Source organism: Bubalus bubalis, chromosome 3, assembly GCF_019923935.1.
Source record: "Bubalus bubalis isolate 160015118507 breed Murrah chromosome 3, NDDB_SH_1, whole genome shotgun sequence".
Taxonomy (NCBI): domain Eukaryota; kingdom Metazoa; phylum Chordata; class Mammalia; order Artiodactyla; family Bovidae; genus Bubalus; species Bubalus bubalis.
In genome coordinates, this window is record NC_059159.1 from 88,178,192 (window position 1) to 88,196,560 (window position 18,369).

General features: G+C 43.9%; 1 protein-coding gene across 4 annotated transcripts in view; it reads right to left on the bottom strand.

Annotated features, from left to right (window-relative positions):
• Positions 1 to 18,369, bottom strand: part of ADAMTSL1 (ADAMTS like 1) — a 1,120,403-nt gene that overhangs the window by 157,272 nt on the left and 944,762 nt on the right. For all 4 annotated transcript variants that reach the window (XM_025279016.3, XM_044939811.2, XM_044939812.2 and 1 more), the window contains 2 exons: positions 11,288 to 11,441; positions 8,796 to 9,921 (listed from right to left, as the gene is read on the bottom strand). In XM_025279016.3, coding sequence (XP_025134801.1) covers positions 8,796 to 9,921; positions 11,288 to 11,441 — 1,280 coding nt within the window. The remainder of the gene's footprint in view (positions 1 to 8,795; positions 9,922 to 11,287; positions 11,442 to 18,369) is intronic.

The following is an 18,369-nucleotide window of genomic DNA, read 5'->3' on the forward strand; positions in this document are numbered from 1 at the left end:
AGAGATCAAACTGTCAACATCCAGAGGGATGGGATAGGGTGAAAGATGGGAGGGAGGTTCAAAAGGGAGGGGATACATGTATACTTGTGGCTGATTCATATTGAGGTTTGACAGAAAATAGCAAAATTCCATAAAGCAATTATATTTCAATTAAAAAGTAAATTAATTTAAAAAATTTCCAACATCCACTGGATCACCAGAAAAACAACTGCTTCTACTTCATTGACTACACAAAAGCCTTTGACTGTGTGGATCACAATAAACTATGGAAAATTCTTAAAGAGATGGGAATACCAGACTACCTTACCTACCTTCTGAGAAACCTGTATGCAGGTTAAGAAGTGACAGTTAGAACTGGACATGGAACAACAGACTGGTTCCAAATAGGGAAAGGAGTATGTCAAGGTTATATATTGTCACCTTGCTTATTCAACTTATATGCAGACTATATCATGCAAAATGCTGGGGTGGATGAATCATAAGCTGGAATCAAGACAGTCAAGAGCAGTATCAATAACCTCAGATATGCAGATGACACCACCCTAATGGCAGAAAGTGAAGAGGAACTAAAAAGCCTCTTGATGAATGTAAAAGAAGAGAGTGAAAAGTCTGGCTTAAAACTCAACATTCAAAAAATGAAGACCTTGGCATCCAGTCCTATTACTTCATGGCAAATAGATGGGGAAACAATGGCATATTTTATTTTGGGGGGCACCAAAATCACTGCAGACAGTGACTACAGCCATGAAATTAAAAGACACTTGCTCCTTGGAAGAAAGGCTATGACAAACCTAGAAAATGTATTACAAAGCAGAGATAGTACTTTGCCAACAAAGATCAGTATAGTCAAAGAATGGATGCTTTTGAACTTTCTGAAGACTTTGATGCTTTTTGAAGACTCTTGAGAATTCCTTGGACAGCAAGGAGATCAAACCAGTCAACCCTAAAGGAAATCAACCCCGAATATTCATTGGAAGGACTGATGCTGAAGCTCCAAAACATTGGCCATCTGATATAAAGAGTTGATTCACTGGAAAAGACCCAAATGCTGGGCAAGAATGAGGGCAGGAGGAGACGGGGATGACAGAGGATGAGATGGTTGGATGATATCACTGACTCAGTGAACATAAGTTTGAGCAAACTCCAGGAGATAGTGAAGGACAGGGAAGCCTGGTGTGTTGCAGTCCATGGAGTTTCAGAGTCAGACACAACTTAGTGACTGAACAACAATAGTTAGATTAAGAATGTTGTTATAGTTTAGGGTGAACAGCGAAGAGACTCAGCCCGACATATACGTGTATCCGTTCTCTACCAAACTCCCCTCATATCCAGGCCGTATTGGTACTATTTTTTTAATAGCATTTGCTCACTTCACATCTCTGTGTCATATTTTGGTGGTTTTTGCAATATTTCAAAGTTTTTCATCATTATTATATTTGTTATGGTGATCTGTGATCTTTGATGTTACTACCGTGACTCTGTGAAGGCTCAGATGATAGCAAGAAAATATTTTTAGATTAAGGAATATAGATTGGCTTTTATGACATAATGCTATTGCACTCTACAGTGTAGTGTAAACATAACTTTTATATATTCTGGGAAACAAGAAATTATTGATTAGCTTTATTGTGATATTGGCTTTATTGTGATCTGGAGCTGAGCCTGCCCTATCTCTGAGGTATACCTATATTTTGGTTTGGAAAGCTGGATGGCTGGAGGTATTCTTTACTGAGATAAGGACTGAGGAGTTTAGTTTTAGAGATATTGTGCATGTGTGTTTAGTCACTTCAGTCTGTGTCCAACTCTTTGTGACCCCATGGGCCATAGCCCGCCAGACTCATCTGTCTATGGGATTCTCCAGGGAAGAATACTGGAGTGGGTTGCCATGCCCTCCTCCAGGGGATCTTCCCAGCCCAGGGATCGAATCCACATCCTGCATTGGCAGGTAGGTTCTTTTCCACTAGCACCACTTGGAAAGTCCTTAGAGATACTGAGTTGACCTTTTGTGGGGCATCTGGGTTAGTATGTCTAGCAGACAATTTTACATCTGAATCAGAAGAAAGATGTACTCTGTGCTAGATACAGGAGAATCAGCATACAGAGGAGTCCTGGAGCCAAGGGATCACTAGTGTATACAGAGTGAGACTTCTAAGCGGGTAGCTAATAGGCGGGTAGAGAAGGAAGGATCCCAAAGATGCTGAGATAGAATAACCAGAGAAGTAGGAAGCAAGCCAAGTGTGTGTGGTTTCTAAAGTAGTAAGAGAGCGTTTTTAGAAAGAAGGTTTCAGCCTGTGTAGAATGTTGTTGAGAGCTCAGATTAGATAAGGCATGCTTTGTGAGACAACTTTCTTCTTTTTGAACAAACTAGAAATAAGCTTTTTGTGGGGGAGGAGGCTTTACACAAGAGTGTATGTTCTATGTTACATGTGGCCCCAGAACACAAGGTGGGCAAATAGAAGAGAACTCCATCATGAACGGAGTGGAAATATCAGGTAAGGATTTTAAAAATGCATAATTAACAACCTTGGTGGGGGACCTAAGATAGCCTTCTATATGTGAAATATTTCCAGGTTATAAATTAGCTACTTGAGAGTGATAATATTAATGTTTTCAAACCACTGGAGTGTAGTATTCTCTAGTAGCCCTCCAGTATATCTCAGTTTCTGGAGAGCAGGGACATTTCCTTATTTATGATCTCATTCTCTGGCACCTATTACTACCAAATGGCCAACAGAGATACTTGGGGAGTTGAAGGGACAACTGCAAAGGGCCCCCTGACAGCTCCCCAGCTTCTACTCATGCTTGTCTATAATCTACTTACCACAAAGTAGCCAGTGTGGGTCAATAAAAATGGAAATCATATCATTTTACTTTCCTGATTAATAGCCTCTAAAATCTCCCTGTGGTGCTCAGATCAAAACCCCAACTTCTCATCCAGGTCTCTGGTTGCCCCCATGGCATCCCATATCACCTCTACCTTCAGCCTGCCACACTCCAGCCAAATGGTCTTCTTTTTGAGTTCTTTCAACACAATAAACTGATCTTCCCTTTGGGAGTTTTGCACTGCTTCTCCCTTGCCCAGGAAGGTTCTTCCTTCTGATGTTCTATTGCTAGATCCTGGTTATCATTTAGCTCTCGGCTTTCAGGTCACCTCTTCAGAATAACTCACCTACTGAGGTCACCAGATCATTCTTTATCAAAGCCCTGTTTCATTTCCTGCCCAGCACTCATCACCATCTGCTATTTTTCTTGTGTCCTTTTCTGTGTTTACAGTCTTGCTTCGCACTCACTCATTAATTCACTCACTGTTTATTTAGTACCTGTTTAGTGCCAGGTACTCTTTCCAGCACTGGGGACACAGCAGTAAAGAAAATTCCTACCATTATGGACAGGAAATCAACACATCCATATGCAATATGTCAGAGGATGATAAACTTCTGTGAGTAAAATAGAGTTAAAGGGTCAGAGAATGATAAGGAGTGCTCTTTTAGACAGAATGAGCAGGGAAGATCTTCCCGACGTGTGCCATTTGAGCAGATATCTAAATGTTCATGAAGTGCAAGAGAACTTGCGTTTCATTCACCACAATATTCTCAGCAAGTAGGTCTGTCTCTGGTATATGACAGATTAATACTTATGAGATAAAGAAATATGCCTTCCTTTCACTTAGCATTTACACCCTGCATTTACTTCTCTGGTTTCCAAACTAGAGTTTGAGTTGCCTTTACAGGGAATGAGCCTCTTTTTCCTCCATCCCTCAATCTAACATGGGGTCTGGTTAAGAGTAAGCATGGGAACGTATATGAAATAAAGGAAGAAGTAGGAATTAGGAAGAATCAGGATGTTTTAATACACTGAGGGACATCCTGTAAACGATTGCTTAAGAAGTTGACATGTGCTTCTAAGAATGAGGTGAATTCCTTTTAACTAGTAAGTTATACACCTGATGAGATGCAGTAGTATCTGAATTGTTAGTGATTCTTTCTGAAAGCCAGCTTCTTTTAAGTCAAGCTTTGGCATATTTAAAAGCCAAGACAACAGACTTCAGTCACTTTCTTGGTGGCTCAGGCTTTCGGAGTGTACTTGAATATATCTGCAAAGTCCTTCAGACCAATAGCCGGCTGAAGTTTGCAGACTCTTTCAGAAAGATGGATTTGGGTACTAAGCAAAAACAGACTAACTGAACTATAACACCGAGCATTTCAGCACTTCTCTGTTTAAAAATAAATGAGCATTTCTGAACCGCTACCAGACACAGGAATGATGACAAGCAATGAAATCCAACACAAAAGAGGTCACCAACAGCCACAGCAGAGTAGTCCCAATGGCAGTTCTGTGGCTCCTGTGTGTTCTGTACAGATGCAACCATTTTATTTTCTCAAACAGCACTTGGAAAACTGCATAAAACACTAAGCTCCAGCCATATTTCTTACTGGCTAGCTAAGCAAAATGGAAAAATTATGATGTCAAGGATCAGAAACGGAAATCTCTTATTTTTCCCTACTGCATGCCATTAACTTGCATTAAAAAGTTCTGTTAAGGCTAGATCTGGAAAAAATATCTTGATAGTGGCAAAAACTGTAGTACTGTTTGCTCATGACCCCTATGTGGTTTTTTTCCTTCTTTTTAATGTGGACCATTTTTTAAAAGTCTTTATTGAATTTGTTACAACATTGCTTCTGTTTTATGCTTTGTTTTGTTGGCCACAAGGCATGTGGGATCTTAGCTCCCCAACCAGGGATCGAACCCACACACCCTGCATTGGAAAGAGAAGTCTTAACCAGTGGAAGCACGTTAAGTCCCTGTGCTTTCCTTCTTAATGTTATCCCCTGTTCCCACTAATATCCTGGTGGCTCATGACCTAGAATTTGCTCTCTTCTGTCCTAGGCCTACAACTTTTCATCTTTAGCAACTGGCTGCCAGGTTTCTTTTTTTAGCAAGATTCTGCTGACTCTTCTTCATCTTAAAGCCATTAGACTCCTAATGCCCATTAAGGTAAAAATCAAAAGGCAAAAGTAGTATTTTAAGAATTATTGATGTCCTTGAGATTATTAGACCAAAAAATTATTCATTGATCAAAGAAATACTTGGAAAACACTGCATGCTATACATGTTGGAATGCTTATAGGAGTTGAAAATGGAAAAACCAAAGTAATTTCCCTTGAGGGTTAGTTAAATACATTCAAGACCAGTAATCAGTGGTTTAAAAAGGTGATATCAACCTCTACATACTATTCTGAAATGTCTCCTAGACATGTTGTTGAATAGAAATTAATTCAAATTTGTAAACATAACATTGCATTAAAAAAACACAAATCTTATGTGCATATGTGACATATATAATACAGTAAAATATATAAAAATTCTAAATGGGTATATACTGAATTATTAAGACAGCCTCTGGGGAATAGAATTGGGGGCATGAAAGAGATCTGCATTTTTACTTTATAGATTCAGGTATTATTTGAATTTTTTTATAGCCTTTTCATTACTTTTATAAAAAAAAAGAAAAAATCAAATACTATATTAAAAAATATAAGTAAAGTCCAGCAGTAAATACATACGTTTAACTTTAAGCGAGCATATCCCAAACTCATGTGATCAATGAACCTCTGTGAACCACTCGGAAGATAACTTGTAGGACAAATTTTGAAGTAACATGCTCAAGGTTCTCCCCACTCTCCATCAGCATAAGGGTTTTAACCTTCTGTGACGGAGAAGGCAATGGCAGCCCACTCCAGTACTCTTGCCTGGAAAATCCTATGGATGGAGGAGCCTGGTAGGCTGCAGTCCATGGGGTCACTGAGGGTCAGACACAACTGAGTGACTTCACTTTCACTTTTCACTTTCATGCAGTGTTCTTGCCTGGAGAATCCCAGGGATGGGGGAGCCTGATGGGCTGCCGTCTATGGGGTCGCACAGAGTCGGACACGACTGAAGCGACTTAGCAGCAGTAGCAGCAGCAGCAGACCTTCTATCAAGGAATGAAGAGGGTAGATCAGAGATGATTTGCTACAACCTCCCTCGCTTTTTAAATGAAGGGACTAAGGCCATGGAAAGTGGAAGGGCCTTGGCAAGACCAGCCCAAAGACCTCAGTCCTTCTAATTCCTCCTACATTTTTCCTGCAGTCACCAATGACCAAGATGAGGCATGATCCTTGGATTTCATAAACTCCAGCACTCAAGGAAGTTGTTGGGACCCCTGAGTAAGCCATGGCTTCAATATTCTCCCTGCAGTTCCAGGCAGAACAGAGTCCTGATCATCCCCTTCCCCATCTCAGTGGCCTGTGTCGTTGAACACCCATTAGGAGGAAGGAATCACTAGTCAAAGGAAGGGACCCTGGAAAAGGCTAGGAGAAAACAGCAGGGGTCTTGAGGCAACTTGGTATCCCGAGTCAAATATAGGAGATGCATGAAAACATGAACTGAGTTACTCAAAACAGCATGAGCTTGTGTTGGGCAGAAGTGGATTTGAATGTATTCTCTTGATTCTGCCATTTACTAGCTATTTAACAGGGGTCAGCTTCCTTAACTACTGTGAACCTTGGTTTCCCATCTCTGAAATAAGGCTATCAGCTCGTATGTTACACCTGGCAGTGGACATTAAGAGATGATGGCTGTGGAAGTTGCTGGCATGGGGATACAGTGGCTGGAGTTAGTCAAGAAATGTTAATTCCCATCTTTCTCCTCATACAGCCAACTGCTACTCCCTTTGATCTCAATAACACCAGTTCAGGGCAACAGGCCCAGAAGATATGAGTAAAATAGGAACTGACTGGCTGATGGCAGGCATGGCACAATTTGGGCATAATAGGTGTGACAGGTGCAACGACAGAGGCAGTGCCAGTGCCCCACTCACCTGAGCACCACGGGACAACTTGCAATCGGCACCCATCCTTCTGGGGGTCTGATGCTGGAGCTGCCCCCTGAGACCCAGTGACCTCAATAGGATTTACTGCAACTTTAGCCTAACCCACAAACTCCTTACAAAGATTTCTCAAAAGAACTGCAGGGATCATAGCAGAGAAGCTGATCAAGGAAAGTCTATTCTGGGGAGGATCAAGAAGCAAACAAGAGGAGAGGTTACCATTATAGGCTCTCAAAACAAACTGTCTGCATTCAATCCTTGTCTCCAGTGCTTCTGTGTGGGTCCAACATCTGTGCCTTAGCTTTTTTATTACCGATGTTGTAACAGTAATGGTACTTATCTCATAAGGCTGTTTTTTTTTTTTTTTGAAGATTAAACAAGATAATACCTTTAAAGCATTGAGCAGAGTGTCACAGAAAAAAATGCTTAGTATTGTTATTAAAGCTGTTTGATCTGTAAGGGCTCAGGTTGAGAAGCAATATTGTCGACATTTCAAAAACACACAAGGTGTAGGCAGGATGGACAGAGTCATGTTTGTTCATCAAGTTTCGGAAGAGCAGACAGAACTATTCTTTGGAATCCAATAAACTTGATATTGAATCCTTAATCAGGCCTTTCCTAAAGTGTGACCTTGGGTGAGCTGCTGAACCTCAATTTCTTATGTGAAACTGGAGGATAATGTCAATCTAGTGGCTTGACTGTCAGAAGAACAAATGTAGTGACATATAAATAAACCCGGCACGCTGCCAGACATAATATATCCTGCCTTCTTTCCTTCCTTACTCATAAGCAGGCCAGTGAAGAGGATTAACTGAACAATAGTATTTAAAAGGACATTTAATGAAAAGAGCATGCTTCATGAACTCAGTGAAGATAATAAGTTAAAATGAGGACTCTGAAGCACAGACCTTAAAGTTCCTCTCTCATCCATAGACTATGATTCTTCCATTGGCTGCCTTTCTTATTTCTGTCACATTTATTGGCTCTGCCACCTAATAAATGTGATCTTTAGGAAGTTGCTAGGCTTGATTTTCTCTTCTGTAAAGTGTGGATAAAAATTATACTACCTCTTAGAGCTGCTGTTAGAATTCAGTGAGATAAAGCATACGGAGCATTTACACCTGCCTGGAAGACAGTTGTTACTCAGTCAATGCCAGCTCTATTTGTTGTCAGGGCTGGACAAGGCTGTTTATAAAGATTACAGAGGAGGTATATAGGAAGCAAGGCATGGTTTTGGAACACAGGTAGTACAAAAAAAAATACTATTATTACCTCTTCTATCACTATTGATTCTACATTATGAATGGCCATGGCCCAAGGAAACCCTCAAATGCATGCTGTCATCCCAGTAAAGGCACATCAAAACAGAGACACCAACAAATAATAGGACAATTAATCACAGATCCAACTGGGAATAAAAGATTTCTGGAACAAACAGCCTTCCTTGTCCAGCGCAGACAGAGGATGGGCTCGCCCACGGGGAGCAGCAGGTGCTGGCTGCACTCTGTTCCCAGCCCTGGGGGACCACACACACACACAGACAGTATCCTGGTGTATAAGCTTTTCAGCGGTTCATCTCACAAAAACAGTAACGTAATAATGCCTTGGGCTGGAATGATAGCTTCCTGCCAAAAGTTCAGAGCTATCCGGAGAGAATCTCATTAATCTCAGCGATCCTATGAGGATTGAGGGTTGTAGGTATTCTTACTATTATCTTACAAAGATGAGCGTATACAGTTTAGAGAAATTAAATACTTTGTCTTTGCTTAACCAGTCCATCAGTACTGAGATGAGAGCGGTCCCTGAGGCCCAATACTCTAAGCTCTATCCTTGCAAACACCTTGAAGGAAGAATGAACAGGGTGCCTCCTGCACAAGGTGACGCCTTCCCCCCAGCTCTTCCCAGACTAGGTAACTGCAAAACTCACCTGTCGCTGAACTGAACCTCTTCTCCATTTTTGGCCCAGCTGATGGTGGGCCTCGGGTTGCCAATGGCCTCACAGTGCAGAAGCACGCTCAGTGTCCCGCTGGCCAGGGCCACCGTCTGCCCGAGGTGGGTGACCACCTCGGAAGCAGAGAGCTGCTGGGCGGCGGAGATCTTGCGGACGATGACAGGCTTGCGGTGCGGCCGGCGGGAGCCGCCCCCGCCCTCCCCAGTGGACAAGATCCGGGAGAAGCTGCTGAAGCCAGACACGTGCTTATGGGGAGGGATGGCCACCGGGGGGCCCCTCCGCTCGGACGGCTTGAGGAGCGCGTCCTGGTGCTCCAGGTGGCTGCGGAAGATCTCCTGGGCCAGCTGGGCCACCAGATGCTTGCTGTAGACGTCGCGGAGCTCCTGGGGTTGCTGCGAGAGGTTCCGGAGGATGTCGTCCAAGCGCTGCTGCTCCGTCACCATGGTGAAGGGCAGACGCAGAAGGGCCTGCTCGGCGTTCTGGTCCTCCTCTGAAGACGCGTTCCTTTCCGTGGAGTCCTGCAGCTCCCACGACGCCAGCAGCTCTCCCGGCCAGCCCCCCTGCTCCAGCAGCCGCGAGACCAGGTCGTCATAGCGGCCTCCTGTGTCGGCGGGGACGCCCCGCTTCTCGGCCTTGCTGCCGTTGGAGAAGATGCCGTTCTGGTGTTTGTGCGTCTGCAGGGCCTCCTTGGGGCTGGCCTTCCTCACCGCGAGGGCCTCCTCCTCGATCCTCAGGCTCAAGGGCCTGGCCACCAACTTCCGGTTGCCTCCGATGAGCTTAATCACAAACTGCTCCCGGGCTGGTCCGGCTGAGCAGGTGTAGATTCCCGCATCAGAGGGCTTGAGGCGGTGGATCTTAAGGTACCCAAAGGGGGCCACAGTGACGTGGGCAGAGCTGATGAGGTGCTGGCCGTCCTTCTCCCAGGTGATGAGGGGCTTGCGGAAGCGCCGCGTGGGACAGCGCAGCACCACCGCGGTCTTGGGGAGCAAGTAGGCGAAGCCCCCCACCACGAAGTGCAGCTTCCTCTGCCGGCGCGTCTGGATGTAGACCTTCCTTGCTGCAGCGATGTGAGGACTATGCTTTGTGGATGGCCGCCCGGGCCCTGGAATGAAAGCAATGAAAGCAGACAGATGGAGAAAGAGAAGCGGAGAGTGAAGAAAGGGTAGAGTGAGGAGCAGCGACAAGACAGAGCAGAAAAGGTGAGGGTGGAGAGAAGAAAGAGAGATGGGGGACCAAAGAAAGGAGAGGGAAAGTGCTTTAGAGTTTGCTTTGGCCAGGGCCTTCACTTCCTGCCTTGTTTTACGGGAGGAGCTGGCTACCAACTGTGGACCATCAAGCTGCCGCCACAATCAAGCATGGGAGAGCTAAGGAGGTGCAGCTGGGCAACCTGCTATCACTCTCTTGGGGCTTTCTAACCCTAGAAACTGAGAGGAAGGGTTCTAGATGGAGGGTGATTCTAGGAGAAAGACAGTTCCTCTCTTTAAAAGGACTTTTTTTAAAAAGAAATATTACTCAGCTATTAAAAAGAACATGTTTGAATCAGTTCTAATGAAATGGATGAAACTGGAGCCTATTATACAGTGAGGTAAGTCAGAAAGAAAAACACCAATACAGCATATATATGGAATGCATATATATGGAATTTAGAAAGATGGTAACGATGACCCTATATGTGAGACAGCAAAAGAGACACAGATATAAAGAACAGACTTTTGGACTCTATGGGAGAAGGCAAGGGTGGGATGATTTGAGAGAATAGCATTGAAACATGTATATTACCATATGCGAAATAGATCACTAGCCCAAGTTTGATGCATGAAATGGCATTCAAAGCTGGTGCACTGGGACAACCCTGAGGGATGGGATGGGGAGGGAGGTGGGGGGGGGTCAGGATGTAGGACACATGTACACCCATGGCTGATTCATGTCAATGTATGAGAAAAACCACTACAATATTGTAAAGTAATTAGCCTCCAATTAAAATAAATAATTACAAATATTTTTTTAAAAAGGAAGAAATCAGAATCATAAAAAGCAGCAGAGGACAAAGAGAAGGAGAATGTCTCCCTTTTGGGTCCTACAGAGCATCACGGCCACCATATACATGGAGAGAAGACCTCAGAAGTGTTATACCTCTAGGGGTTACTAGTAAACAGAACACACTGTTTAGTTTAAAATCCTGGAGTGGGTCACATTAGACTTCATTAGTAATATACTGACTCCAGCTTCCAGATCTCCACATGCCAGCAAGTGCACTTTGCTCTACCTCCTGCAAGCTGGTTTTCCCCCAGTGGAGAAGAGCCTTCTGCCTGGCCACGTGTAATTAAGATTCCTTTTCCATCTCTAGCTGAGATCACCAGCCTGATGCCCTCTGAGGGCTTTACTGCCTGACTATCCCCACTGCTCTCGGGCTCAGGGAAAGCTACTGCTCTTGCTCTCTCCCCATCCCAGAGCACTGACGTACTCACTTGCACAGGTGGCCAGCATACAGGGCCTGATGGATGAAGAGAATGGCAGGGGTGGGCACAGGGAGGAATTGACAATTGATGAGACACCGGTTTTCAGCACCTTCCGGCAAACGGCACTTCGTGTCTGGGTGCCCTCCCCGCAGCTCGTGGAACACTGGTGGGGGAAGAAAGGCCAAATGCATGTAAATGCGGAGAACTGGAGGCTAGTGGGTTTCGTATGGATTCTCAAACTCACCAAAATATGAGAAAAATTGCTTGGAAAAGCAATAGCAACTGAGAAAGAGAGAAATTAATTATGTTACAGTATGAAAAGACACATCCACATTGCACCCACACTCTTTTCTGGTCTCAGGTCTCCTGTGGACATTTCACCTATTTTTACTTTTATGGTCTGGGCTTTAGAGTTACAGTTATAGAGTCCACGGTTCAGATTCCAGCTCAGTACTGCATGTCACTAGTTGGCAAGTCACTTAAACTCTGAGTCTGTTTTCACTTCTTATAACTTATTTGGCAAGGCTGGGAATTCAATGATAATATATTTTAAAACTTCACACACAGAAATGACATTCAATTCATGCTAATTCCTTTCTCCTTCCTTTACAAATTAATTATAATATTTTAATGTCAAGTATCAGATAATTCTTATGCATCTACTTTGTTTGAGGTGGAATGCTAAATGCTATGGGACAAAGATGTGTAAGACGATTCCTAACCTCAAAGGGGTGTTATCAAATAATGAGAAGAAATCCAAATGCATTATTAAAATGAAATGGTATATTAGGGAACATGGAAATCAAAACCACAATGAAATAGCACTCTATATTCACTAGAATTTTCATAATCAAAATGACAATAATAAGTGTTATTATCATAAGTGAGGATGTGGAAAAATTAGAGCCTTCCTGTAATGCTGCTGGGAATGTAAAATACAGCCCTTTTAGAAAAAGTTTGATGGTTTCTTAAAAAGTTAAGAAACATATATTTATCGTGTGTGTGTTAGTTGCTCTGCTGCTGCTGCTAAGTCGCTTCAGTCGTGTCCGACTCTGTGCGACCCCAGAAACGGCAGCCCACCAGGCACCTCTGTCCCTGGGATTCTCCAGGCAAGAACACTGGAGTGGGTTGCCATTTCCTTCGCCAATGCATGAAAGTGAAAAGTCAAAGTGAAGTTGCTCAGTCGTGTCTGACTCTTCGTGACCCCATGGACTGCAGAGTACCAGGCTCCTCCGTCTATGGGATTTTCCAGGCAAGAGCACTGGAGTGGGGTGCCATTGCCTTCTCCAGTGTTAGTTGCTCAGTCATGTTCAACTCTCTGCAACCCCATGGACTGTAGCCCACCAGGCTCATCTGTCCATGGACTTCTTTGGGAAAGAATACTGGAATGGGGAACCATTCCCTTCTCCAGTGGATCTTTCCAGCCCAGGGATCAAACCCGGGTCTCCTGCATTGCAGGCAGATTCTTTATCATCTGATCATGCCCAGCAATTTCACTCCTAGGTATATTACCTGAGAGAAATGAAAACATACATCCACATAAAGACTGGTATGCTAAGGTTCATAGCAACATTATCCTTAATAGGCAAAAATGGAAACAACTCAAACATGCATCAACTGGTGAATGGATAAATGAAATGTGGTATGTCTATACTAATAGAATATGTTACTCCACCATAAAAAGGAATGTTTTGATAATGTGCTATGACATGGATAAACACTGAACACATTATGCTAAGTTGAATTTAAAGAATATAAATTATACTTCAATAAAGCTGTTTAAAGAAATAGCAATAAAAGAACTTAGTAAAAATATAAGACTGTAAGTGAAGTATTGATATCATAAAATGAATGCTAACAACTGGTGAATGCTCAAGTTATACCAGTGATTTCTTGGCCTAGTCTGGAAGATGGTTGGTGTCTGGAGGGGTTTAGAGAACCAGGAGTAAGCATGGAAGGCAGGGAACTATAGAGAATCAAGGTGGAAGAGTTCAGTGCTCAAGGCCAAGGCAGGCTTGGGGACAGAGCTGAACCAGTTTGACTGAACAGAAAGGCCAAGTGGAGAGTGTCAGGAGCTCAAGAGGTAGTTTGGGGCCAGATGTTGGAGACTTTTAATTTTTAGACGGAAGGTTTGGAATTGGTCCATAAGGCAATAAGGAGCCATTTAAGGGAGGAGTGAAATGATGAAGGAGGTGTTTTGAGAAGGTTAATCTGGCAACAGTGTCTGGGAGGGATAGGAGTAGGAGATGGATGGGAGGCAAAGATGTCAGTCAGTTAAGCAGGCTGCCACAGTAGTCCAGGCTGGAGATGATAAAGGCCTGAACTAGGGTCATGGCAGCATGCCACGTTAACTTGAAAAATGACAGTAGAAACCAAAAAATAGTATCTTAGGTTTCCAAGTTTCATATGCTAGCCCATGGAAATGAACTATTCCATGCAATGCACTGAGATATCCACCACCCTAAAAGACATTTAAGATGCAAAAAATGGAGATGAGAATCAAGCCCATTGCTTTTGTTCCCTCAAGAGCGTGGATTCCAGATTCCACCCACCCCTTATTTTATTGTAAATGACAGCACCAAATCCAGGGCTCAGGTGGAATGGGGGTAGAGAGCCTGGAAATTATAAAAGCCTGGTCATTTGAGTGTTGCCAAGTACAGAAATGGAAAAATGGACCGTGTGTTAGAAGATCAGTTTATGATTCTGGTCAAATCCAGTTCTTTCTCTAGGTTCAATTTCCACATTTCTGAAACAGGGAGACTATACTCGAGCAGGGATTTTCAAAGTGTGTTCTTTAGCTATGTTGAGGATGTGATTTTGGGGCTTCTCAAGTGATCTACAGACCCAATCATTTGGGGATCTGGGACCCCTACCCACACTTCCACCAAATAACTCTGATTTGTTCTGTTTTAGATTTTTGACTTCACTGAAACATTTCAATGAAAAAAAAGTGTTTTGTGGCTTTAATTTTTTAAAGAACCACTAGACTATAGGATCTCCTAAGTTCCTTCTAGCTCTAAAATTGACTGCTTTGACTTTAATTTCTTTTATGCTTGGGGGAGGAAGGAATTTCCATAAAAATATGACTTAAAAATATTGAATCGCCAACTCTTTCAAGAGATGCAAGTGTTTCTTTTAAAGAAAAGAAGTAAGGTCTTTTGAGAGACCTTTTCTCAGAATAGAATCTGAAAGTAATTTTATTTGAAGTGTTTAAAACTTTGGCTTAATTCTGTCTCTAAGGGATTCTGTGCAGTAACCGTGAGATTAAGCCCAGATAGTTGAGGATGAAAAACACCCATAGATCATCCAGGTCTTCCTTTCTCCAAAGGGAGTCATGTGGGGGGTGTGGAATGCAAGTCTTACCCCAGCCAGAGGGCCAAAGGAAGGGTTGTGGGGATAACAGGGCCAACTGAAGCCTTTGTGAACACCCCCAGGAGCAGTTTTGTATGGCACCAGCTCGAGTTTATCCCCAGTGAATATGGGTTAAAATCCCACCACTCCCAGCCCCATCTCAACGTTTGGAATTTCCATTCATCAACCCAGATAATGCAGAACCTAGTAACATTCCTTGGATAAAAGGGCTAACTATTCCTAGTTCTCAAAATGCAACTTCTGCCTCCTAGGAAGACCAGCAGAGCCTGTGGGAGGTCTCAACCATAATCCTGGATCCAGCCAGTCAAGAGCTTTCTTTCATTTCCTCTCCTTTTCCTGACAATGAGGAGGGACAGAAGGAAATCACAACCATGATAAGGGTTAACTTTTACTAGGCACAGAGTACTTTATTTGCATCATTTATAACTGATAACCATGTTAGTGGACATAACTATCATCGCCAATATTCAGTTGAGCAAACTAAAGCCTAGAAGGGTCAAGTAACCAGCCCAAGGTTACACAGCCAGTAAGTAGTAGAGTCAGGATTTGAACCTAAGTTTGCCTGACTTTGAGTCTGAACTCTCAAGTACACACGATACTGTTCTACAGGTCTCCTTTACTTACTGGCACCTTAGGCATCTGGTCCCATCACTTCATGGGAAGTAGATGGGGAAACAGTGGAAGCAGTGTCAGACTTTATTTTTCTGGGCTCCAAAATCACTGCAGATGGTGACTGCAGCCATGAAATTAAAAGACGTTTACTCCTTGGAAGGAAAGTTATGACCAACCTAGATAGCATATTCAAAAGCAGAGACATTACTTTGCCAACAAAGGTCCATCTAGTCAAGGCTATGGTTTTTCCAGTGGTCATGTATGGATGTGAGAGTTGGACTGTGAAGAAAGCTGAGCACCGAAGAAATGATGCTTTTGAACTTTGGTGTCGGAGAAGACTCTTGAGAGACCCTTGGACTGCAAGGGGGTCCAACCAGTCCATTCTAAAGGAGATCAGTCCTGGGTGCTCATTGGAAGGACTGATGCTAAAGCTGAAACTCCAGTACTTTGGCCACCTCATGCGAAGAGTTGACTCATTGGGAAAGACCCTGATGCTGGGAGGGATTGGGGGCAGGAGGAGAAGGGGATGACAGAGGATGAGATGGCTGGATGGCATCACTGACTCGATGGACATGAGTTTGAGTAAACTCCGGGAGTTTGTGATGGACAGGGAGGCCTGGCGTGCTGCGATTCATGGGGTTGCAAAGAGTCAGACACGACTGAGTGACTGAGCTGAATGCCTAATCACAAGAGTCCCTCCTTCAGATCCTCTCTGAGTTCTATGTGCTCAGAGGCCACAAACTCCAGGAACTTGGAAGGACAACTCTAATACATAGAAGTCCCCTTCTTGGCATCCTACTTGTGGAAGACCGCCACTGACAGACTTAGAAGAGCAATACTTTTTACAATACACCCCTGGGAGGCCATCTTCATCTAGAGCCACTTACTTGGCTAATACATCAGTGCTCTCACCTGCACTGATGTTAATGATTTTTCATACATGATTGTTGTTGTTTAGTTGCTAAGTCATGTCTGACTCTTTGTGACCCCATGGACTGCAGCACACCGGGCTCTTCTATCCTCCACTATGTCCTGGAGTTTGCTCAAATTTATATCCATTGAGTTGGTGATGCTCTCTAACCATTTCATCTTCTGCCACCCAGGTGGCTCAGTGGTAAAGAATCCACCTGCTAATACAGGAGCTGCAGGAGACACGGGTTTGATCCCTGGGTTGGGAAGATTCCCTGGAGGAGGAAATAGCAACCCCCTCCAGTATTCTTGCCTGGAAAATCCCATGGATAGAGGAGTCTGGCAGGCTACAGTCCATGGGGTGGCAAAGAGTTGGGCATGACTTGGCAACTGAGCATTCGCACACACGCACACACACACACACGGTGCCCATAGGTGTGTGGGTTTAACTCTGTGTTTTCTATCTTGTTCCATTGATCTATATTTCCTATACGATACTATACCCCAAATCAACATCCCATGGAAAAATTGTCACTAACATATTTACACATGCACATACACATACACTCATCCCACACATTAAATCTTTCATCCTTCTAAATTACTTCTAAAAGATGATAAAAATTGTTCCCCCATCTGTTCTGAGACATTTGCGGGGAGCTACCATCAGAAGGCCAAATTTTACTGCCAAACTGCAAAGCCTACGGTGACATAGGTTAAGTCTCAACCGCAGTGTACTCGGCAGGCGTCGTCTGATGGACCTCTGCATGGGCTGATAGAACGTGGGGCGAGAATTCTCAGAACACAGGCTGGATGACGTGGCATCTTCATTTTCAGAGGCAGCTGCTTTCCCCTCTGGGGCAGCAAGGACCTCTGTGATGGATTTCAAGCAGCAGCAGCAGCTCTGTCCTATGAGCTGGATGGTCTACAAAGGAGGCAGAGAGTTCGACAAGGCCAATCCAGAGGCTTCTAGGCAAGAAAGAGAAGGGTCTTGAATCTGGTTCGGACCCTGAGATTTTCACTTCAGGCCTCGTAATTCCGTTCTTGGCTGAAACTACTTGCAAGGCGAGACTTTTGGTGGGGGTGGTTTTTATGGAAGACACTAGGGCCTATGAAGGAGTTGCAGGCGAGTCAAAGAAGGAGTAGACGCTGAAAACAAGTTGGAGCTGGGTGTTGATGAGTTAGTTCAGGCGAGTGTTGAAGTAGGAATGATTTAGAGAAGCAGGTTAGTCGGGGGTCTATCCTTAACTGATGAGGTAAGTCAGGAATGGTAATGCCGATGTGGTCATCTCCCCAGATGCAGGGCATCGGGGGAAATCAACTTCTCTTGCTGGGAAGCTGTTGACGTTTTGGATCCAGGAAACTGACAGGAAGGAGGCAGGATTTCCTTGGCCTTCTTTTCCTAATAAATCATACGCCTCATTGTCCAGTAACTTGGATGAAAAGAACTAGAGAGGCTTTGCTTTTCCTGAGGAGAGACTAGAAACATCTGGGAGTAAGAGATGTGGGGTGGGCGGCAGGGGGAGGGGGGATGTCAGGAAGGTGGGAGTGAATGGAGAGGAGGAACCCGGTGTTCTCGGTAAAATCCTGGATCCAAATAGTACAAACGAGGCCTGGTTTGTTCTATGAAGGGCCCATTTTCAATTCTCCACTCCTCATTGTTGAGTGAGGGCTGGTTGCTTAACAACTCCCATCCTGCAGCCTAGTTAAAAGCTAGTTACACACTATGGTAACAATGCTTACAAAAACTCTGTCGTATGTATAACTGATTCACTTTGCTGTACACCTGAAAGTAACACCACATTGTAAATTACCTACACTGCAAAGAAGATTAAAAAAAAACCAAAAACAACTCAGGGACTTCCCTGATGGTCCATTGGTTAACAAGCCACCTTGCAATGCAGGGGACACAGGTTAGATCCTTGGTTGGGGAACTAAGATCCCAAATGCTGCGGAGCAACTAAGCCCATGTGCCACAACTCGAGAGTCCATGGGCTGCAATGAAAGATCCTGCATGACACAACTAAGACCCAAGACAGCCAAGAAAATAAGTTTAAACAACAACAACAACCCCCCCCCCCCCAACACACACACACACAAACTCTGTTCCACAGTGCTAGGAGGATTCTTTTGTTCTGTTCTCGCCTTCTGTATCTGTAAGTCTGGGTGCCTTCTCCTCTTTATGCCTCTTTTGTTAT